Source organism: Vombatus ursinus, unplaced genomic scaffold (assembly GCF_900497805.2).
Source record: "Vombatus ursinus unplaced genomic scaffold, bare-nosed wombat genome assembly UNPS02014825.1, whole genome shotgun sequence".
Classification (NCBI taxonomy): Eukaryota; Metazoa; Chordata; class Mammalia; order Diprotodontia; family Vombatidae; genus Vombatus; species Vombatus ursinus.
Window position 1 is genome coordinate 6,319,454 of NW_020954603.1, and position 24,436 is coordinate 6,343,889.

The 24,436-nt window shown below is 45.8% G+C and overlaps 1 protein-coding gene across 1 annotated transcript in view; it reads left to right on the forward strand.

Annotated features, from left to right (window-relative positions):
• The window catches only part of ZYG11B (zyg-11 family member B, cell cycle regulator), a 60,478-nt gene extending 39,275 nt beyond the window's left edge, over window positions 1-21,203 (forward strand). The window contains exons 6-14 of the mRNA XM_027837953.1: window positions 394-458; window positions 2,155-2,254; window positions 2,498-2,548; window positions 4,278-4,439; window positions 4,530-4,577; window positions 10,138-10,335; window positions 10,475-10,527; window positions 14,397-14,494; window positions 16,182-21,203. Of these exons, the coding sequence (XP_027693754.1) occupies window positions 394-458; window positions 2,155-2,254; window positions 2,498-2,548; window positions 4,278-4,439; window positions 4,530-4,577; window positions 10,138-10,335; window positions 10,475-10,527; window positions 14,397-14,494; window positions 16,182-16,372 (966 nt within the window). The 3' untranslated portion in view covers window positions 16,373-21,203. The remainder of the gene's footprint in view (window positions 1-393; window positions 459-2,154; window positions 2,255-2,497; window positions 2,549-4,277; window positions 4,440-4,529; window positions 4,578-10,137; window positions 10,336-10,474; window positions 10,528-14,396; window positions 14,495-16,181) is intronic.
• Window positions 21,204-24,436: the final 3,233 nt, after the last annotated feature.

The following is a 24,436-nucleotide window of genomic DNA, read 5'->3' on the forward strand; positions in this document are numbered from 1 at the left end:
CTCACGTATGTTGTGTATCGTTTCTCCAGATGGACTGTAAGTTCCTTGAGGCCAAGGACTGTGTGCCTTTTGTCTTTGTATCCTCAGCACCTAGCACTGGGTTTGTCACCTAGTGTGAACTTAATTAATGCTGGTTGTTGGATGTACATTAATTAGCTTCTCTGTGAGATCAGTAATCAGGGTGTTGATTCCTTAGGTCAGACTCCACAGGGCAGGGCTAGGGCTGTTATACTAAACAGGTGGGAAGAAAGAAGGTTTGGGGAGTGGTATGAAAATGTGTTGGAAAGACTTGGCCTCTTCCTGAAGAGAGGGGACCTGTCTGGGATTTGTTTGTTCTAAGTCATTTTTAAAGGTTATTTTATCCAGGTTTTTTTTTCCCCTTTGGCTTGACAGCTACAGAAAAATTGCCTTCTTTCACTGTGCAGTGACCGGATCCTTCAGGATGTTCCATTTAACAGGCAAGTGAGGTCCTAGCAGTTAGTCCCTGGGCCCCGGGGCGTCACCTGATTGTCCTCTCTGTCGGATCAGCCTCATTTTGAGACTGTTGTGCTCAAACTCATTCATTGGTTCAGCCTTTACTTGGCTCCTCTTGTGTAGAATGAATGCACCACACTGTGAGCTCCGTGGGGAGATAGGGAGGTAGAGAGCATCCTCGATTGATACTGACTCATCGTGCCTCCTCATCTTAGAGATACAGACACCCTTTGGGGCCATTCTTACCCCAGAGCCATAGCTCTGCCCTCAGGTATGTCATAGGTCAGATGTCACAGGCTATTAGAAAGTGTGAGCATAAATGGCTACAGATCAGAGCAAATTCAATGTTTAATAGGAGTAGAAAGTACTAGATATTTAGCTCTGATTCTTTTTTAAAGCAGTTTAAGGTCTACAACAATCCTGTCAGGCACGTGGCACAGGGAATATCCTCGTTTTATAGAGGAGTAAACTGAGACTCAGAGCAATGGGTCCAGAGTCACCCAGAGAATCAGTGTATCAACCAGAGCTCTTTCCTCAGCATTCTGTACTACCTTCCCTCCTGTGCTATGGATGGTGCATAAATTCCCTTTTCTCACCTGTCCCTAAGTTACTCCTTCGGTTTTCATAACCAGAGTTGACATAATAATTCCATGTGCTGGTATCACCTGTCACAGCTTTCCAAGGACTCTCCTATCCGTGATCTCATTAGAGCCAGTGTGGAAAGGCAGGCAGGGCTGGTATACTAGCCCCATTTTGCAGATAAGAAAATTGAGGCCCTGGGAAGTGAAATGACTTACCCACAATCCCATATATACTAGGTGGTAGAGGCAAGACTTGAATCCAGGCTCTCTGATTCCCAGGAAATAACCTGGAGCTATTTCTTTTTTTGTTTTTTGTTTTCTGTTTTTGTTTTTATTATTTTATTTTTTCCCATTTAATAGTATTATAAAGATAGTTTTCAACATTCATTTTTATAAGATTTTGAGTTTCAAATTTCCCTCCCCTCCCCCTCTCTAAGACAGCAAGCAATCTGATATAGGTTATACACGTACAATCATATTAATCATATTTCCACATTAGTTGTGTTGTGAAAGAAGAATCAGAACAAAAAGGGAAAAACCACAAAAAAGAAAAAAAAACAAAAAAAGTGATAATAGTATGCTTTGATCTGCATTAAAAATCCAGGGTTCTTTCTTTGGATATGGATAGCATTTTCCATCATGAGACCTTTGGAGATGTCTTAGATCCTCGCATTGCTGAGAAGGACTAAGTCTATCAATATTAGTCATCGCACAACGTGGCTGTTACTGTGTACAGTGTTCTCCTGGTTCTGCTCACTTCACTCAGCATCAGACCGTACAAGTCTTTCCAGGTTTTCCTGAAGTCTGCCTGCTCATCATTTCTTATAACAATAGTATTCCATTACATTCATATACCGCAACTTGTTCAGCCATTCCTCCATTGATGGGCATCTCCTCAACTTCCAATTCTTTGCCACCACAGAAAGAGCTGCTATGAATATGTGGGTCCTTTTCCCTTTTTTATAATCTCTTTGGAATACAGCCCTAGTACTGGTATTGCTGGATTGGTCATAGTGCCTGGAGCTATTTCTACCCATCTTGCTAGCTGCAGATTTCATGCCTTCAGGAGTCATCTGTGGAAACCCCTGTCTCCTTGCAGGTTTGAAGCTGCCAAGCTCGTCATGCAGTGGCTCTGTAACCACGAAGACCAGAACATGCAGAGGATGGCTGTGGCAATCATCTCCATCCTCGCTGCAAAGGTGCCTCCCAAGCTGGCTGTCCTCTGCCAGCTGGGCTCAAGCTCTCCACCCAGAGTGTGATCCCAACAAACCAGACGGGTGGGATGGCCTCCTAGTTGGAGCAGTTCTCAGAATGACGCATGTCATTCGACTACAGCAACATTTCGTTACAGTCAGGGAATTTGGATGGTGGCTCAGTGGGCTTACGGTATTTGACTCCCGATGGGAATTTCTTGAAATTTACCTGGGATTGTTTATTTGCAGCTTTCTACAGAACAGACTGCCCAGCTGGGAGCTGAGCTCTTCATCGTCAGGGTAAGTGAGTGGTTTCTCCGTGGCATCAGAGGGTTCCCTTTTCCAGACATTTTTCAGACAGTGATGTATTCACTTTTGCTCAGCCCTTAGGACCCTCTCCCTTAGACTACCGGAGTGTCCTCCCTACTGTGTTCCCCTCTGGTGTGTCCTTCACACCGTTGCTAGAAGACTAGCCCATACCCCATGCAGGTCTGACCAGGTCTGTCTCAGAAGCCATGGAAGGCCAACTGGCTATAGTAGGGCTGCCCTCCATCTTTGCATCTCAGTTCACTCCACTGCCCCTTTTCACTCCTTGCCCGTGATCTCCCCTCAGTTTTTCCTGGCACATCATCTCTTGATCTCTCCTTTCCCATATCACTGTCTGCATCCTGGAACACTAATTTCTGTTCACATCTGATTTCCCTGGTATTGTTTTATAATCTCCTTGAGGTTAGGGACCACCATGTTTCATCTTCATATCCCCTCTGCCCCTTACACATGATAAGTCCTCCCCAGATCAGTGTTGGTTGAATTGCAGCAAATCCATTGAAGGATGTTCCTTGTGGATACTAGGAGAGAAGCTTCTTCATTCTTTCATAGAGAAGTAGGGTGGTCCAAGGAAGGGTTACTACTGCTCCCTAGGTGCTGGAGCTGAACCTGCCACTGAGTGACCTTAGACACGTCCCTTTCTCTCTGTGCCGCAGGATCCCCATTTGTGAAATGAGGAGTTTGGCCTAGTGATCTTTAAGGGACCTTCTGGCTTTAAAATCCTCTGAATCTATGGATCTGGGCCACCTAGTACAATTCCTCTGTGCTTCGGCGGTCCCCTGTATGAGAGGGGCTGGAAATTCCACCCCTGTCAGAATTAATTCAGTTGAATAGCTTTAGGGAAAGGATTCTCCAGGTAAGTTGCTGTTGTTCTGGATGATGTATCAATAACTGTTACACAGACTTTAATTTTGACTGTGGAATTTTGTCTTGGTTCTTGAACTCTCTAAATTTTTAAGTAGAAAATGACCTGAATCAGAAAGATTTTCAAAAGCAGTCAGTTGCTGTCCCTTTGGATTTCTCTCTGTAAGCAGAAGTGCCTAGAATTTAATTAGTCGTTTTATTTCTGACGGGCTTCTGCTTCTGCCAGAAGTGCAGGGTATTAAGGTTTTCTTCCAGTCTGCCAAGGCCACTGCCTGTTTCACTTGGGTAGCTCTAGATTAGGGAGTTTTTCTCTACCAGCCCTAAATCTGCCATCCTGCACGTTAACCCGTTGTTGCGCATTCTGCCTTCTGAGGCCAAGCGTCACAAGTCTCATCTGCCACGTGACGGCCCTTCAGAATCATCAGGAAAGTCAGCATGTCCCCCCAAGTCTTCTTTTTGCAGGCTAGCCCCTCAGAGAGCACAATCTAGGGGCCTTTGCTATCCTGGACACTTGCTACCTGCTTCTTGATGCTTTCAGGCTTCTTAGTGTCCTTCCTAAAGTGGAGAGGTGAGCACAGATAGCTGGGAAATAAACTTGAAGCCCTCTCCCTAGAGGAAACTAAACGTTGGAGCCATGAGCTCTTGAGCCATGAGGTGTAGAAACACAGGGCCTGGCTGATGACTGAGGTTCAAGTCTTCCTGGCTCTAAACGTAAGGCACTCTTTACCAGGCTGACTGGCTGCTGGGGAAGTACTTGGTAGCTACTGCTTTAAGTTTGGGAGGGCTTGTGGATTTCCACGTGTCATTGAGTTTAAATCCCCCCTTTCTTTCCTTCCAGCAACTTCTCCAGATAGTGAAGCAGAAAACCAGCCAGAACTCCGTGGACACGACCCTCAAGTTCACCCTGAGTGCCCTTTGGAACCTCACGGACGAGTCCCCGACGACCTGTAAGCACTTCATAGAGAACCAAGGTCTCGAGCTCTTCATGAGGGTGCTGGAGGTGAGGACAGCTGGGCAGTTGAGGCTCTGTCCTATCCTGCTGGCAGAGAAGTAGTGACTGAGCCTGCTCTCTCTCTTTCTCTCTCAACAGTCCTTCCCAACAGAGTCCTCCATTCAGCAGAAAGTCCTTGGCCTTTTGGTAAGGTGTGATGCATGTTCCTCTCCCCCTTTGTGTCACCTAGTACACTCAAAGCAATGTCCCCAATTATCCACCTCATTGTTTTTTTAAATGGCATTTTACTGATCCTTTGTCTTTTTAGCACCTACATTTCCCAATAGGATCATCTCCTTCCCCCTCTCAGAGAGCCATCCCTCTTAAAATTCTAACCCTGAGTCGAAAACACTACCTGTAATCCCCCACCTCTACGAAGGAGTAGGGAAAAGCCTTCTTATATTCTTCTTTGAGGCAACCTTGATCATTTCATCCTGCAGCTTTGGGTTTGCATGGGGGGAGGGAGGGACCCTTTCCATTTGTAGTAAGTGGAGGGCAGTCACTGTTGCCCAGGCATGCAGGTTGCCCACAAGCCTGAATATGGATTAGTGATGTAAGGAGAGCCAACCAAGTTAAATGTAATCCTTTAACGTGTGAGGAAAGGTGCAATTGGAGCATTGTGGGTGACCCCAGAACTTCTCTCCAGTAAGTGTTGTATGTGCCCCATTGATTCAGTGCTGACCAGATAGGAAGGCCATTGAGGATGGGACTTGGTCCTTTTTTTCTTTTTTTTCTTTTGGTTACAGACTTGACAGACATCAAGAAAGAGAAATGTTTCTGTGTGAAAAGAAAATTTTTTTTTATATTTTTTAAAGATTCATTAATTTATTTATTTTTAGTTTTCAACATTCACTTCCACAAGATTTTGAGTTCCAGATTTTCTCCCCGTCTTGTCCCTTCCCCAACCCCAAGACAGCATGCATTCTGAATACCCTTTCCCCTAATCTGCCCTCCCTTTTGTCTCCCCCCACTTCTCTTAGTCCCTTCCTTTTCTGTTTTCTTGTAGGGCGTGATAGATTTCTATACCCCATTGCCTGTATAGAAAAGAATATTATTTAAAAATATCTCTCCAGGCTCCAGGTTTGTTTGCTACTCATCATGATTATTCTGTGCTTGCTCAGGCTCCCACATTTGAAACCTTGGTGATATCTCTGATCCTTCCTTTTCTTTCCCTCTCCTGCTTCACTCAGTGTTAGACCCTTTGCACTATCCCCTCACAGTCTTCCTTCTGGATCCTTCTTGGTGCCCACATCCAGCTTCAGGCCTCGCTCAACTGGCCTTAGAGACATGCAGCAGCTTCCTGAGCTGTTCATGATCTGCTTGGTGGGCCATCACCCCCACTCTTCACCCCCAGTTCTTTTCTCCACCTTCCTTGTGTCAGATCTAGTCAGAGATCTCCGCCTACCCCAAAATTAGAGGTAGCTTCCTTGTCACCAAGCAGAGTTTGCACCCTTTCATTGGCATTTAGGGCCCTCCATTTTGGACCCTTTCTCTCCTCCACAGACTCAGGGCTTAAATCACAATGAACTTTACATATCACTCTGTTCCCTTCTAATCTGCTTATGTCCTGGTGTGTGTTTTGGTTGCCGTTGTTGGTGCCTGATATCCTTGCTAGACTATGAGCTCCCTGAAGTTAAGGACTTCTTAGATCTAAGACATTTATGTCTTAAATGAGCCTCACACCCTCCCCAATGCCAGCCATGTAGATAGTGGGCACTTAATGATCATGCAGTTAAACTTCAAGTTGTCAGAAGGTCCAAGTCAAGTGGGAGTGCACAGAGGGTACGGGCTGACTCCTCCTGCATGGGGAGGGAATAAAAATCTCACAGAATAGGGAAGTGTGGATGGGTGGGTGGACAGGTGGACCCGGGGATGGAGGAGTATGATCTGAACCAGTAAAGAGAAGGTACCGACGCTAATGCATGATGCAGGTGGGGATGAGGATGAGTATAGTGACAGTGACTAGGAGGCCTTAACCTTTTACATCTTCATTAAAATTTAACTATGTCCTTTGGGTGCAGTCAGTCATTTGTTTTAGCATTGAATTTGTAAGAACTTGACACATATTCTTTAATTTTCTTCATAAAACCACATTTTATCACATTGAATATTTTTTTCCACATCTAACCTTGGTTATAACCCATATATTTTTAATGGAGTTTAAATTAGGTGTGTTCCTAGGCCATTGAAGCCTGTTTTCCTCCATCTCTTGGATAAAGTTCTTAATCTTTTGTGATGTGAGACTTGGTTACAAGATCATTTCACAGTATTCTCTCTCCATTTGGTAATATTTGTAGTTCTAGTACCAGTCTTTTTCTCAGTGTAGCAGTATATTTTTCCATCAATGAGGGTAGTAGTACTTCTGTGACCTTTGGGAGAAAAAATTCTCCAAACTACTTTGAGGCTGGGTGGTTGACACTTGTTTGGCAGTGCTTTGGGTATAGTAGAGCCTTGAAACGGAAAAGCGAGTTTCCTCAGTAAAAACATCTTTGCAGGCTTCAGTGCCATCTTGTCTCGCTCATGACAAGAGGGTTTTTCCTCCTAGCAGTGGTTAGCAGCTGCCTGGATACTGGGCTTCTCATTGCTCTTCCAACTTCAAGGAGTCAGTGGCACATTGTAGAGGGGTCAGTAACTATCCCCTCCAGCTTCCAAGGCCCTCTGAGGAGCTTTGCTTGTTTTCCAAAAATTAATTAAGTTCTTTTACAGCAATAGTTTGTCAGTGTGGGGCATTCTAGTTTTGACTTCCCTTTGAGCTTTCACACAACTTTTTGCCTTACTGCCTTACTATCTCTAACAATCAGGGAGACCAGCCCAATATGGTGTATCTGGTCAAGGCCAGATACTGAGCTGTAAAATGATCCTAATAATAATGGACTAACTGCCTCCATCACAGGAGCGCCCCTGAATGATTTTGCTTTACAAACATAAGCTACTTCCATTATTTAAGCATCTAAGAAGATGGAGGCATTTGGGCAGTAAGGTGAACGTTTGGAAGGACTGTTTTGGCTAGAAACAGGGAACAAGGCTCATTGACCCTGGACGAGGAAATGATCCTTTTCTTCCTTCAAGGCTGTGTTCAGGTGCTGCCTCCTAAGGAAGCCTTTCCTCATTACTTAAGCTCAATATGATCTCTCCATCAATCAGTCAGTCAACAAACATTTCTTCATTGTCTGCTCTGTGCAAGGTACTAGCAAACAAAGACAAAAATGTCAGCCTCTGCTCTTATTTATCAGGGAAACCATGTCCATATATGTAAGTATATGCAGAATAAACACAAGAGAGTTAATAGAAGGTAGTTAGTGATAGAAGGCACTGATGTCCTTCAATCTGTCTGAGAGCGCCTCATTTGAATCTCTCCTTTACTTTATTCTCCTCTTATTTTTCTCACCTCTGTACGTGTCACCTCATTTGCCCCACTATATGAAAAAGTGCTCCTGTATCACTACTAATTAGAGAAATGTAAATTAAGGCCGCTCTGAGATAACTACCTTACACCCATCAGCTTGGCAAAATTGACAAAAAAAGATGACATGCAGGAGGGGCTGTGGGAAAACGGGCACATTGATACCCTGTCAGTAGAGCTGGGAACCGGTCCAGCCATTTGGTACCGTGTCCAAAAAGTTACCTGTGCACACCTTCTGACCCAGTAGTACATTTACCCCAAAAAGATCAAAGAATAAAAGTACTCATTTGAACAGAAAAAATTTATAGCAGCTCTTTGTCATGGCATAGAACTGTGAACTTAGGGGGAGCCCATCAGTTGGATAATGGCTGCACAGATTATGGCATATGAATGTAGTGGAATGCTATTGGGCCATATGAAACAGTGAAGGGGACTGTTTCAGAGAAACCTGAAAAGACAATGTTATAAAGACAAATGCACTTCAGAGAACCCATGATGAAAATGCTTCCATGTGATTCACCTTCTGACTGAGAGGTGATAAACTCTGTACAGACAGGACTAAGATGTTTTGAACATTGCTAGTGTGGAAATCTGTTTTAGTTGACTGTACAGACTTTTACTTGGGTGTTACTTTGTTCTCTAATGGGGGGAGGGGAAAACAGAGAGAAAATAGATTTTTGTTCATTGAAAAAAATTAAACTTTAAAAAAACTGTCATTTGCCTCTTCCCCCACCACCACCGCCATACTGTCAGTTCTTTGAGGCCATGTATTATCTTTTTCAGCCTCACATCCTCAGCCAAACAGATTGCCTACCACATAATCAACAAGCGTTTACTATGTGCCGCGCCTTGTACTAAGCCTGGAGATACAAAGACAAAGCAAACACAGCCCCTGCACTTTAGGAGCTTATATTCCACTGAGGGAGACAGCCTGCATATGAGTGGGTGCATAGAAGGTACCTCTAGAATGAGAGGAAGATAACTTTGGAGAGGGTACACCTGGGGCGGGGGTGACTTCCTGCACAAGATGATGCTTAACCTGAGTCTCAAACTAGGGAGTCTTAAGAGGCAGAGGTGAGCAGGAAGGGCATTCTGGGTGAGGAGGCAGCTCGTGAAGGAGTAGAGGTGGAGCCTTGTGTGTGAAGATAGGCAGGTGGAGTAATGAATGTCCAGTGGGGCTGGAAAGGAAGGTCAGGGTCAGATTGGGAAGAGCAACAGGAGTTTTATCTGGTCCCAGAGAGAATGGGGAGCCTCTGGAGGTTTTTTAGGAGGCGAGAGGCAGAGATTGAGTTAAGTTGATATAGTCAAACTAGTGCCTTAGGAAATTCGGCATCGTTACGGAGAATGGATTGTAGAGGAGAGAGACTAGGAGGTTGACTCTTTGCAGTAATACAGCTGAGAGGTGATGGGCTTTGAATTAGTGTGGTAGCTGTGTGCAGAGAGAGATGTCTGCTCGGATGTGTAGAGTGAGGTATTGAGAAAAATACTGAGGTTATAAAACCTGAGAGCCCAGAAGGATAGTGACAAAGAGGGAAGTTTGGAACAGGGCTTAGTTTGTGGTGGAAGATAATGCGTTTTGTTTTGGATGTGCTGAATTTGAGACCCCAAGGGGACATCCAGTTTGAAATGGACAGTTTGTGCCCTGAGACAACAGCTTAGGAGACTAGGGCTGGATCCGTAGCTGTGGGAACTGTGTGCATGACCTTGAACCCATGGGAGCTAGTAAGATCACCAGGTGAGAAGAACGGAGAGCTCAGGAAAGAGCCTAGCGGGCATGACTTGGTTCAGAATCCAGTAAAGGAGACTGAGGAAGTCGTGATCAGAGAAGCAGGAGGCCTGCAAAGAGCAGTGTCCCAAACCAGAGCTCCCCTGCGAGGCAGCTCAGTGGTTCAGTGGTTAGTGTACTGGGCCTGGAATCAGGAAGACCTGAGTTCAGATCCAGCCTCAGACACACTTACTAGATGGGTGATTCTGGGCAAGTCACTTGACCTCTATTTGCCTTATCCACTGGAGGAGGAAAAGGCAAACTACTCCGGTGTCTTTGCCGAGAAAACCTCATGGACAGCTTTCACGTCCATGTGGTCGTGAAGAGTCGGACAGGACTGAACAACAACAGAGATCCCCTAAGGAGAAGAGGCGTGCCGCTGATGTTTCAAAGGTTGAAGAGGGGTCAAGAATAGCAGATGCTTAATGTTTGAATTGAATTAGTCCCAGGTATAAAGTCCTCTAAGTACATAATTAAAACAGTATATCATTAAGAGATTGCCCTAATTGGAAGTTTTAATGTGCTTTGCTTCTTTTCAGAACAATATTGCTGAAGTCAAAGAATTACATTCTGAGCTGATGTGGAAGGACTTTATCGACCATATCAGTAAACTCCTGCACAGTGTTGAGGTTGAAGTCAGCTACTTTGCAGCTGGAATTATTGCCCATTTGATATCCAGAGGTGAACAGGCCTGGACGTTGAGCCGCACCCAAAGAAACGCCCTCCTTGATGATCTGGTACGGTCCTAGCCCAGCCTGTGTGTTCTCTTGTGGATTGATGCCATGTTGGTCTGTGGTCACAACGTCAGAGATTGGAGTCTGTGCACCATGGCAGTCACCGTGATGCTCAGTTGTGTTGTGTCTTTGTGTCTTACAGCATTCAGCCATTTTGAAATGGCCAACACCGGACTGTGAGATGGTGGCATACAGGTAATTACCATATCCATTTGTTCCTTCAACAAATGCCTGTTAAGTGTTGAGTGCAGGGTAAGCCCCAGAGGACTTAGGAGATTTATGTAAGGCATAGATCTGCAGTTGGGAATCTCACTATCTCCTATTGGAATGAGACAGTGGCACAGAAAACGGAAACTCGAGGTGACATAAGTGCCCCAGGAGGGCTGATCAAAGGACCATGTAAAGTCTGAAGGGAAAAGGGGTCAAGGAAGTTTTCCAGAAGGGAGAAGGGAGACATTTCTGATACAGAGAATGTTGTAAACAAAGACAAAGAAGGGAAAGGGTTGAGGCAGTGGGAGCTGGCATTTCTGTCCTTCACTTAGATTGTGGCCTTTGACCTTCACAACCCCTGGGTGGGTAGGCATTGCTGCAGATGGTGGTAACCCCATTTTACAGGTGGGGAAACTAAGGCTCAGAGAGGTGAATTAATGCCCACGATCAAATAGAGTATTTATTAAGGACCTACTTTTTGTCAAGCACTGTGCTAAGTGGGTTTCAGGGTCAGAAATCACACCCAGGTCTCCCTGAGTTCACTTCCAGGACTGTTCAAGGGAACAGAGACTTTTCCAGTCTAGCTAGAGTGTAGAGTCCTTGGAGGAAAGTAATAATAGGATAGCTGGAGAGGCCAGATTCTGGAGGAGCTTGAAGAGATGAGTATTAACAATAGCAGGGTATCAAAGCCATCAGTCATGCAAAAATGCTCTTAATCACTAATTAATAGAGAAATGCAAATTAAAACAATTCTGAGGTACCACCTCTCACCTATCAGATTGGCTAAAATGAGAGAAAAGAAAAATGACAAATGCTAGAGGGGATGTGGAAAAATAGAGACACTAAGTACTGTTGGTGGAGTTGTGAACTTGTTGTTTGTCCTTCATTTTCGAAGAGGACCGTGACATCAGAGAGGTGATGCCATGGCATATGAGTGAATTGGAGTTAAGTGAGGGAGGGCTGTGCAAGGTCACGAGCCTCATTTTCTCCTCTGGTGCTATCTGGGTCCAGGGGCAGATATAGATCAGGACAACTGGAGATGGCCTCCTGTGAACTGGTCCAACTACTCTGGAGAACAGTTTGGAGCTGTGCCCAAAAGTCTATAAAATTGCGCATACCCTTTGACTCAACAATGCCACTGCTAGGTCTGTATGCCAGGGAAATCAAAAGAAAAGGACCCATATGTACAAAAATATTTATAGGAACTTTTTTGTGATGGCAATGAGTTGGAAACTGAGGGGATTCCCATCAATTGGGGAATGGCTGAACTAGTTATGAATGTGATGGATACTATTGTGCTGTAAGAAATGACGAAGGGGACAGTTTCAGAAAAACCTGGGAAGACTTGTATGAACTAACGTAAAGTGAAGTGAGCAGAACCAGGAGAACAATAGAGTAACAGGGATGTTGAAAAGAAAATCAACAGTGAAAGGCTTAGTAATTCTTATCCACCACAGTTCCAAAGGACTCATGATGTAAAATGGCATCCACCTGCGGATAGAGAACCAATTGTCTCAGAATGCAGATTGAAGCATATTTCTTCTTCTTTCTTTATTTTCCTTTTGTTTTTTTCCTGGAACATAGCTAATGGGAAAATATGTTTTGTATGACTTCATATGTATAATGGGTATTGTATCTCTTGCCTTTTCATTGGGGGGGGAGGAGTGGAAGGAGGGAGAAAACTTGTATCTGAAAATAAAAATGAAATAATTTTTAATTAAATCTGTAAATTTAATTAAGCAGCCTCATGGAGCAGAAGGCTGTTGCTTACCTAGATGGGGCATGGATGTTTTTACCAAAAGCGGGTGATTTTTCACCACCTGGACCGTGTTCCTACTTTGAAATAATAATAACCCAGTCTAAATGTGTTCTGCTCTCTGCCTTCCCATCACCATCCCTTCAGCTAGAGGAGTCGGGAGCATAGGGGAAGGCACCACTTTGAATATAGGATGATGCATAATTAGCTGGATAATGAGGTAGTCATAGTTATTCAAGTTGTAGTTCATTTTTGTGATTGTCTTCATAAGCACTAAGTCATTTACCTCTTTGGCTCTCACATTCTGGTTTCACCTGCCCTTAAGCCATGGCCCCATGAGCCACACTTGGAGGCTTCCAAACCCTGTCAGTGCTGTTTTGCAAGGTGACAGCCACCTGGCCTGGTTCTCTTAAGTTGTATCCAAAGTTACTCAAATTGCAAAACATCTTACGCTGGCATTTGCTGTCCCTTGAAGTCCTGCCCCCAGATCCCGAAGGTGCTTCCTAGAGGAGAACAATGGCATGAGAGTGTTCCCTAGGAGTCCATTGTTGGTCTACCCACCCCACCCTCTTAGTTTCCAGTCCAGACTGGACTCTGGGAAATGGAAGAAGCAAACCAGATAGCTGGGGGTGGCCTGCCCAAGGAGGAAGGTGGGGTCAGAGGCAGGGCACCTTCTAGGAGCCTTAGTTTTCTAATCTGTAAAGTGGGGTTAACAGTACTAGTTACTTCACAGAATTGTGGCAAATAAAAGTATTTTATAGACCCTTTGTGGGTATAAAAAAAGCCTAAGAACTTGGAGACATCCCACGGAAATTCTCCAGTTGCTTAAGAGGGTAACCTAGCCAGGGTCTTAGTGTAGCTGTCTCTGTCCCCATCTGCCCTGGTCCTCTGGCTTTAACTGACCAACTTTATCGGGCATAAGAAAGGCTAGCTTGTTGGGGGTTTTTAGAATAAATTTTTATTGATATCTTTTGTTTTAATGTCACCTAAATTTCCCCCTTTGTCTTCTCTATGACAAAGACTTTTAAAAAAGAGCGAGGAAGGAAAGATCTTAAAAATCAGTAGAAACCAGTCTGACAGTGTATGCAGTGTTCCCCCCCCCACCCACACACACATCTATGCAAAGGAATGGGAGGAAATATTCTCATTTCTTCTTCTATTGTAATTTTTTTTTTCGTTTCTTCTTTAGAGTCAAGCATTCTGTGTCATTTTGCAGCATACATTTTGTGGTTGCTGTTCTTTGCATTTCCATTCTTGTATTCATTATTTACATTTTTTTTTATTCTACTTCCTTCTCTATTCTTATACTACTGTTTATTTAGCCATTTCCCACTCAATGGACATCTCCTTTGGTTCCACATAATGTAGAAATGGTTTTTTTCCTACGACAAAACAGTGCTGCTATAAATATTGTAGTATGTATAAGGACTTTGTTTTTGGGATCACTGGGTCAAAGGTTTTGGACATTTCAAAGGGGATAGCTTGCTGACGTGTTACTCCACGCTAGCCTGTTAGCATCAATAGATGTCAGTGGGACACAGCCTCTGCCATGCTTTTTTTCTGAAGAAATAATGCTCTTTTGGGGTCATAGCCCTTGAAAGGACAAGCTTACCCAGTGAGGTCCCAGGTGACTTGGAATCCAAGGCTGGGAGTGGTTCTCAGAGGAGTCTGAGTTGCAAAAGTATCTAAATAAGGATAAAGACAACCAAAAACAAGTCAGAACTCAAAGGAAGAAATTATTTTTGTTTGAGGATTAAAAAATTATAATTATCATCCTTGTCCATAATGGGTGTTCATTATTTCACATTTTTGGTGCACTTGGTGATCTTTATCTCAGAAGCCAGGTGTATCGAAAAGAAAGCCTTTTGTAAACCTTGAAGTGCTCTAAAAGTGTGAAACTTATGCCTTCTCTTCCTCTCACTTGAGCATGACTTCCCCTTCACTTACATTGGTCTTTTCCCTTGGTTTTATCCTTTTTTTCCCCTGTTGTTCTGTTTCTGACCTCTCCCTCTGATCTCCCCCCCAGTTTAAAATAGGATGACAACATTTAGAAGGCCCGTTCTAGAAAATGGTGACCTCTCTTCTCGTTAACTTTCAGGTCTTTCAATCCATTTTTCCCATTGCTCGGCTGTTTTGCGACCCCTGGTGTGCAGCTGTGGGCGGTGTGGGCCATGCAGCACGTCTGCAGCAAGAACCGTATGTACTGGGGAGGAGGAGATGGGGGGGGCATGGCAGAGTCCGTCTCTGTTTGCTAACTTATGCCTGAAAAAGACCAACCAGTTCTTACTCGATGTGTGATTGCCTTGCTGAATGCGTTTGAGGTGCCCTAAGGAATCTCGTATGTGGACCTGTAAGCTTCTCCCTCTTTTGTGGCTACCTGGCTTATTGGGAAGGGTTAAAGGAGAACGCTGGCACAAGGCTGCTTTCGCTTTACAGTGTAACCATGGTTTTGTTGCTCTCAACTGGGTCATTTCTAGAGGAGGAACCCTGGATGCATTTTACATCATAGACTTGCAGAATGAGAAGCGTCCTCAATAACCATCTAGTCCGACTCTTACCTGCAAATTAATGTTCTCCACTTCATTACCAACCAAAGAATGATCCATCCAGCCTTTGTTGACAGACCTCCAGAGAGGCTGACCCTGCCTCCTCCAGAGGCAGCCCATCCCACAGTGCAAGAGCTGTCATGGTCAAGAAGCTTTTCCTTCCTTTGGGCCATTCTGCTCCTTTGGACCTCTCCCTCAGCACTCCTGCTGCTCACCTTTTGACCCCTCTTCTGTATTACAGCCCTTCACATGCATACATCGTGATAGTTGTCTCGTCCATCTGAAATTCCCTCTTTTCTCAGCCAATTCCTACACTTCCTTTTGTTGGTCCTCGTGGTACAGCTTATGAAGTCTCATTCATGGTGTAGTGAACAAAACTATCTCCTGAGACAATCCAGCCCTTCTTGGCAAGCTCTCAATTATTGGGAAGTGTTTTTTAAAAATTATAATTAGTCAATATGCCGACTTGCAGTCGATATCTCTCTTGTTCCTGGTTGTGCCTTTGGGTGTGAAGCAGAACCCCTCTGGACATCTGTTTTCCGCCTTTGTTGGACAGACTTTAGTACGAGCCCACCGTGTGCATGACAGCCGTGCTAAATACTGCAAGGGGTTTGAAGATAAACAATTCCGTCTCCAGCCTTTTGGTGTCCTGCTGGCACACTAAAATCTTTTCTCTTGTTTTTTACTCATACACATGCTGGGTCTTCTGAGGAGAGAGCAAGGACTTTTCTGTCTTGTTTTTCTAACGCAGCCCCTGGCACTCAGCTGGCGCAGATAGGTGCTTGATAAATGCCTGTTGAATTGAGTTAAATTGGAAAAGGGCAGGATCCTTTCTGGCTACAAGTTGTTCAGGGAAAGGTCTCACGGGGGAAGGTGGTGTATGAGCTCTTCCTGGAAGGGAGTGTACGATGTCTTGAGGCAGAGATAACAGGATGTAGCTTGTATGTACCTAGTTAGGTACACATTTTCTCCCCCAGCCAAGGGGGCTGTCCTTGCCTGGCTGCCCGCCCCCTTCTGCTAAGGAGCCTCCCTCCCAGGTCTATACAGTCCGCGATCCGACGTCTGAGGGGGCCTGGAGCAGAGGATGTCCGAACGCTAGCGAGCCACTTCATCTTGCTAAGCCTGTAAAATGGAGATAAGAATAGCAGCACGCCCACAAGGTTGCTGGGGGAACCTCGTGAGTTGTCACTGGCACGTTGAGGTGATGTGGGGTCCGTTGGTGAGGCCAGTGCCCAGAGCCCCCTCGATGGGCACTGGAGGGCTATTGTGTGGGGCTTGGCAGCAGCTCTGCTATGGGAGACAGTCGGGCTAAGGCATGTCTTTTTGCTTTCTTGCAGCGGCCCGGTACTGCAGCATGCTCATCGAGGAAGGTGGGCTGCAGCATCTGTACAACATCAAGGAGCAGGACCAGACAGACCCCCACGTCCAGCAGATCGCCATTGCCATCCTGGATAGCTTAGAAAAACACATTGTCCGTCACGGGCGGCCACCCCCCGGGAAGAAGCAATCGCAGGCCAAGCTCCACTGAGAACCATGTGTTACAGGGCCACAGAAGGCCGGCACTGTGGTTGTGCTCCCTCCTCTATGCTTTGGTCAGGAGGCCTGCTGCAGTGAGGAGCCTTGGTACCTTACCACTGTAGGGTTATTTATTAGTGGACGTGGACAGTGATGCCCATTCAAGCGAGTCTCTAATTCCTGTTGTGATTTTTTAAAAATTTAAGGCAAGAGGAGAAGGGCCTCATCCAGCCTTCTCTGACCATTTAGAGACCTTTCCACATAATTCCTTTGGTGTGTGAGTATACCTGTGCTTGTGAGATTGTGCATCATTATGATAAACTTCAGTGCCCGAGCCCACTGCAGAGTGGTCCACATTCAGGAGATCTGCAGGCCCCTCCCGAGCCAGGGGCCCTTGGTGTGGTACGTGCTCTGCTTTGTCTGCTGGGCACGGCCTTCGCCGGCCATCCCCGGCCATCCCCTGCAATGGGGCGAGTGGCAGCGCAGCCGCTGGACTCTGGGTCCTTGCCTGGTGGAGGCCGCTTGCCAGGCTGTTGCTGGTGGGGAATGGATGGAAGAAAATGTGCCCGGCAAGGAGAAGGCCACCGGGCTGTTGAGGGAGAACAGAGAAGAGGAATCGGGCACGGGGCCGCTTTCCTCTGACGCCTTCGCTCACGCGGCCTCTCTTTCTGAGACGCCTCTCTCCTGGTGCAGCAGCCAAGCACGCGTTCTCTCTGTTTATCCTGAGAAGGCTGCTCGGCTCTTTTCTTGTGAAGTTTCTTGGTACCTGATTCCCTTCCCTCCTAAAAAATATTTCTGCCTTGTTTCTTTGTGAAATGTCCCAATATCCCCTTCGTTTGTAAGTCAGGTGGTAGAGGTGTGAATCTGTATGCAGGCTCCTGTGGATCACCTAGTCGTTTCTCCTCTATTCCATGTCTGTCTCTGAACAGGGAGCCCATGGTTGCACCACATGCCCATGCCCTGTTGGGAGAAATGCTGGCAGTGACAGGGACTGGGGTCTTGAAGTACAAAGCCCTTGGTTGTCCCTGTTCTTATTCTGACGTCTTGTTCCTGTCTCACTGCCAACGAAGGAAAAGACAGCCAGGGAGAGAATTTGGCAGCTGCTGGATATCTCTTGACCCTCATCCATGTCTTCAGGAGAACCTCTCTCGACTGACCACCCACCACCCAAAAAGTCGAGTGCTGTTCTAGGACTCTGCCCAATGGGGAAGAGCCGTTGGTGTTTCCAGCCAGGCGTTCTGGGAGCACGGAGGAACTGCACCAGCTTGTTACTGATCCTGGTCTGGGGAAAAGACAGAGTCCAGCTTTGCTTTACAGCACAACTGTCATTTTCCTGGGACAGCCTGTGTTTTACACAGAGGTTTGAATTGATGTGTTAAAGTTAGGGAGGGGGGCATTTGTAAGACTGCTCATTTCCTAAAGAAAGTTCTCCTTTTTAATGTGATTATCTTACTAGCATGCAGTTAACATCTTTGTTTGGTCTCATTTCATGTGACTATGAGAATAATTCAACTTTAATTTTGGTCAGAATGAAAATGGGATTCGGCTAAAGGAAGAAAACGAGTAAATTCATGGTGATAGGATTTCTTCCAGTCCTGTAGGGTAAGGAAGTCTTGTAGACTTGGCCTATTGTCACAGGTGAAATCTACTTCAGGGGGACATAGCAGATTTTTTTTTTTTTTAGGAGGGAGAAAACCTGTTGTCACATTCATATAAAATTGAGTTTAATTTCACTTTTTCTTTCTAGGTGTGGTTCTTTTAGCTTGTTTTTAAAATATCACTAACTGTGACACATTGGCAGGATAGAGCATATACTTGGTTGGTCAGAGCTGAGGACCAGGGACAGTTGTTTGCAGCCTTGAACCTGCCATCTGTCTATCTGCTGCCTCCAGCCTGAGCGCCACGGGGGTAGGCAAAGATCTGTGAGGACTTGGCTTCCCCCCTCTGTCCTGCCCCATACAGGATGAAAAAGTGTGTGCTGCTCAGGTGGAAAGGTCAGGTTGGGGGTAAGGAGCTGCTTTACGAAATCACTAAAAGTGTCTGGAAGATGGAAAGGTGTTTTTTTCATCTGTATTATGGTACGGGCAGGTGAGCCCTCTAGTGGAAACCAGGCAGCTGTTCCCTTAGCTTGAATATTTAGAGTTTAATTTAACCTTGACCCTGCCCTGTCACCCCCATCAGCAGTGGGCAGAACCTTTGGAGGAGGAGCTCCCTGGCCAGCGAGTAGCACTTGCCCCAATTATGTTTAAAAATGCTCGTGCCTTTCTTTCCAGGATGGTTCTTAGCAAGGTGCGATAGCACATGGAGACACCAGACTGTTTGGGTTAGACCCTAGATCCAGCTGTGCTGTGATGTCTGTTAACAGTGACTGTCCAGCCCCAGTCACAAGTGGAATGCTGTGGCCCTCCCTGTTGCCAAGCATTGTACCTTTGAGTGATAGAGCACCAGAATGTGACAGCATTTGGTGCTGTCCACAGTTCCCTCTCCTATGGCCAGGGGTACTTCATCAAGCACAAAGTGGATAAGTGTGGAACCACTCACCAGCATCTGTGTACTCCATGCGAAGGGAAAGGAATGAAGTGCATTCTGGACCTCAGAACATCTTCAGAGAGAGCTCACCGTGCACCAGGATGGATATAAATTAGAACTGTATGTGGTTAGACCTGAAGGTTGGCCAGGATCATTAGTGATCTTTGCCCAAGTATGTTTGGTTGTAACTTTGACACTACATGAAAGCACCCTTGGTTTGTGCAATGAGCAAGAATTAAGAAGTATTGGAGAGGCTTCTTTTGCTTCTCCAGCCAAGAAGTCAGTGCTTCCTACCTGTGGGAGTTGAAGGCTTATTCGTTTCTTGGTGTTTTGTTTGTTTTCATTTAAGAATGTAGGATCCATCTCTCTAAGGCTGCACTCTAGGAAATAGACTATTGTGATTAAGAATGACCCTATAGTGTCGATTAGCAGCTCACCTGTCTTCAATGTGGGGGTGTGGATGCCCATAGAGTGGTGGGCCACGATCATATGAGGAGATGGTTTGCAAGGATCCCTTTATTGGCAGAAATTTGTACTTGGAAGCCCCAGTTCCATAGAGTGGACTTCAGAGAAATTGCTGCTGTTAATGGAAGGCCTGGGGTCATAGGTGTTTTGGCATAAGCTAACACATATCCATTGGAAGATGTTTTTTAGCCCATCCTGGTTTTTCCCTTATGGTGTTTCAGGATTCCATTAGGAGCTGCCCCTTCTAATGAAACCCTGCAGGTCCTGTGCTGAGAGAAGAGGGACAAGAAGAAGGCATCGTGGTCCCAGCATTGGTCTAGCGTCTGGAAGAGGGGCTCACTTGCCGTGAATGTGGAATTGCTGTCTGACTTCTCCCCTTCCTGCTGCTGTCTGTCACCCCCTCAGACAAGGACAAGTGCAGGCATATGGTTGGGCTTCAGATGGTCCCATTTTCCATAAGTGCGTGAAGTCCTGGTAGGAACTGCAGGAAAAGCCTACCTCCATGCTTCTTGCCTCTTTGCTGTGATTCCTTGCTTCTCTGCCCCTGCCCAATTTGAACATAACCCAACAGGAAAACTTGAGAGCATCTGCATCTGGTATTCAGGTTCTCTTGCCACATTTGATTGGATGTCCTGCAGCTTTTGGCCTGAGGCTAACAGTACTGGTCAAGCCTCGGCTAAATAAAGGTCTTCAATCCTAGAATGGCTCAGACTGGAGCCTGCTCGCCATCTGTTAGCTGCTGGTGAGGTGGGCTTCGCTCTGGGGCTGTGCCTCCCACCTGCCTCCTACTCAGGCTTGCGGATGTTTGTGTCCCCTGCATCCAGTCTCACTCAGATGTTTCAGACTGGTGTTGGGGAATAGATAGAGTGTATGTACTGAACGTTTGAATTTCTGGGTGACAAACCTTGGCTTATCTCTTTGGGGAATAGAGTAGGCCCTGTCTTCAAAGTATGATGTGTATGGTGTATGATGAAACCACTAGGAAAAGAGTTCATTGAGTGGCCTTTAAATTAATCAGTGTATCTTTTTTTTTTTTAATTAGTATAGCACAGGTGCTACTGTTTTGGGTGTGTTTGTGGGAAGATGCTTCAGGTGGTTAGAGTTCTAAATGGGCCGCTTGTGCCCTCACCACCCCCACCCTAAGCCTGCTGGAAAAGAGCTGAGGGGCAGGTAGGCCCTCTCTCCTTGTTGGGTTGTTTGTTTGGAGCAGGCATGGTGAGGGCCCCGCCTGATGGGGGGGTGCCAAGGTCTCACAGCACCCCAACCAGAGGTGTTAGTCACTTGGTGGGAAATCCTGGGGATCTTGAGGTTTGATCAGGTAGTTACGAGTGTTCTATTTTAGATTCGTTTTTGCAGAATTCTGCTTCAGTTCCTTTGGGGTGCATTCAAATTAGCCAAGAAGTCACTAAAATGTGGGCTTTTTCAAGATTAAGAATTCAGGAGCATAAAGAGGGAGATGAGCCCAGGTCATCAAATTGGCCCGGATAAATAAAGACAGCTGTCTCTTTCTGACGTTTTCAAGAGTACCAGGAGCCTTGGGCTCGTGGATTTTTTTCATCTGTTTTTCTTTAGCTTTGGTTTTCAGCTCTGCTCAGCTCCTTGCATAGCTTATTAGAAATCTATCAGAAAGCATAATGTCAGTACCTTTTTTCCCCCAAAGGTTCTCTGTTATCTGGCCCCAATGCACCGTTACCACTGTGGCCAGATAAACAGGATTAGACCGTATCTGTGGATGGTACTTCATTTCCAATGAGTCTGTTACTTGTGTAAGCAGTTGGGGGACAAGGGGGGTGCAGAGAAAAAAGGAGTGTTTGGGTTTTGGCCTAAATAAATGTTACACATTTTGTGTATAAGGTGTCTGTTGTCTTTGATGATTGAAATTTACTTTGAAACCTGGTTAAACGCTGGTCATGGGAATATAGATTTCAAGCAGGAAACTTCTTAGAAACCATCAGTCATCTTCCTTGTTTTGCAGTGGAGGAGACTGAGGTCCAGAGTGGGGAAAGGACTTGCCCAGGATCACACAGATAGCTCGATGCCGGACTGAGAGTTAAGCTGGGTTCATAGATTTCGTATTTGGGGCTTTTTCTACTCTACTACACCATCCTGCTTGTTTATAGCAAACTCACTTGTGATCTGGGACAAATCACTTCCCTCCTCTGAGCCTATCCTTACAGGGCTATCCCTTGCCTCTTAGAGGACCAAGGAGGACCACGAAGGCAGTGACTAAGCCTTATCTAAACTGGCTTCCCCAGTAGTGTTTTGTACACCAGGGTGCTTAATAAATGACTATCACATTGACCCCTTGTCACCCTCTCCAGGGCTGGCACACTCCACCAAGCACCCCAATACTCTGGGCCCTCCTCGCTCTTCTCTTCCATCACCAGACCTTACCCTGCTCCCATGCCTCAGGAGCTGTGGGGTTTACTCCCTCCAACCCGGACTGTCCTCTGCAGATCCTTGTTGTCACCTGCCGGCACCAGCCACATTCAGCACCTGGGGTGATCACAGTCTTCTCTGCTCCTGCATTCATCCTTGGTGACATTATTTTATTTTTTTTTTCAAAAGCTTTACTGATGCACAAGATTTTCTTACCTTTACCTTCCTCGTCACCAATAGAAACTTTACTTTAACAAAGAAATCTGTAAGATTAAGCCAAAACCATCTGGCGCCTTGTTGATGGTCTGACATGTGCCTCCTTCTGTACCTGCATGTGACCACACTGCACCCCTAGAAAATGATGGGGAGAGAGGTTCCCTCACCTCGTCAAGAGTTCTGTCCTTTACGGTCCTGTGGCTGTGGATGGTCTGTATGCTGGCTTCAATTTCCTCATCTCCCATGTACCTCAGTCCACAAAGGGGTGGTCAGACCCCGATTTCATCCTCCCTTATTCAAAACCGCCCTTCTATTATCTCAAATGCTCAGTCAGTCTCCCTGCCAATCTCAGGATTAGGGTTGGGGACACTCCATTTTCTGTCCTCCATTTCCTCATCCCTGCCTGCTGGCTTTCCTGCCTTCATTCAAGTTCCAGCTGAAGCCCTCCTTTCTAAAGAAAGCTTTTCCCAGTCCCTCTTAATGCTAGTGCCTTCCCTGAGACTCCCCCCCAAAATTTTTCCTATCTTTTTCTTATTTGTACACAGTTGGTCTGTCATCTCCCCCAGAGACAGTTGGTGGCACAGTGGATAGAGCACTGAGCCTAGAGTCAGGAAGACCTGAGGTCAAATTCAGCCTTGGACACTAGCTTTGTGACCCTGGGCAAGTCACAACTTCTGTTTGCCTCAGTTTCCTCAACTATAAAATGGGGATAATAATAGTACCTACCTCCCAGGATTGTGCGGGTCAAACAAGATATTTGTCAAGCGATTAGCATGACGCCTGGCACATAGTAGGCCTTAATGAATATTTATTGACTGACAATCATTTTTTTCTAAATGCCTGTTTCTCCCCACCATCCCAGGAAGTGGATCACCCCTGTTCTGGCTTTTTTTCCTCCTGTACTGCCTTCATTCCAGGCTTTCACACCTGTCTTTTGCTCTGCTTTCTTCAGCAGCTTAGGCTGTGGAGTCAACTACAGAAACATACCCTCATCTCCATTGAGTCCTCTCTGCTGTATGGGAATCCCATTCTTCTTTCCTCCTTCCTATCCCAGCCCCCTCCCAGCTGTTCAGATGCTCCTCTCAGTCATTAGGCCACAACAGGATCCTCTCAGTCATCTCTCAGCAAATGACCCCACTGAGAAAAGTAGGGATGCTTGTCTCTTGTCCCCTCCTAGTCCATGCCACAACCTTTTTCTGTCACCCATCTTTTGTTCCACTTGGGAATGAAGTAGACCATGTCCTTGTTAAGAGGAGACCCTCTCCTTGTGCCCTTGGCCTCAGAGACAGAATCTTGGAGTTGGAAGGGACCTCAGAGACAATTTAGTCCCCTTTGGACCTAAACGAGAGCCCCTCTACAACTTGTCCAAGGAGTGTGCTCTTTAGTGAAGGACACACTGGACACTTTTCTTGGGTCACTTCTGGACAACTTTGCTTAGAAAGTTTTCCCTACATCGAGATGAAACTTACCTCTCCTGGTTATTCCTGATTCTTCCCTCTGGGGTCAAGGTGGACAAGTTGAGGTGACAGCCCTTCAGATTCTAGAACATAGCTCTCATCTTCCTCCTATGTGTTTCCGGGGTCAACATCCCTAGGTCTTTCCATTGATCCATTTCTGACATGAATTCATGCTCTGAGCCCTCCTCTGGACTCTGTCCAGCAGTGTGTGTGTGTGTCTGTGTGTGACTGTGTGTCTGTGTGTGTCTGTTTGTCCTCACCACTGAACTACTCTGTTTAAGTGGTCTGGCCATGTCTGCCCTAAGAAAATATAAGTTCCATGAAGGCAGGAACTGTTTCCTTTTGTCTTCTTATCCCCAGTGCCCAGCACACAGCACCTGACACATAGATGCCCAGTCACATGCTTGTTGGTTGACAGTGGCACAATCACCTTGTAGTCTTGAGACCTCAACAATTATTAAATGATTGCTCAATGATGCCTAAAATGGAATGAGCTTTTTTCGGCTGCCCACATCATAGTTTTGATTCATTTTGAGTTTGCTATTCACTAACCGCCTCTTCCCCTGATGCCCAGATCTTTCTTAGATAGTTAACTGTGCCTTTCCCATCTCATATTTAGGAAATTAATTTTGGAAGCCACATAAAACTTTTTACTTTCAACCCAATTTAATTTTATCTTACTAGATTTGGCCCTAAGTTTTAGCCTAAGAATTTGGGGGGGGAGTCTGGATTCTACCATTCAGTGTGTTAGCTATCCCCATTAGCTTTGTGTCATCCAAAAATTTAATGAGCTTCCTTGATGCCTAGGACCCTGCACCCAAGAGCCCTGGGACTAACAGTGCCCCCAGACCAGTGGCTCTGCTTCCAGCCATCATCCAGGGAAGCAACCCCAGGGTAGATGCCACAGCCCCCATCCTATATCCTCAGAAGCCCCATCTACTTAAGACTTGGAGGAAAAAAAGTTCTCCCTACCAAAGTCCTTGGCATTGTCCAATGGCATAACCTCAGGTTTTATCAGTGGAAATACCATC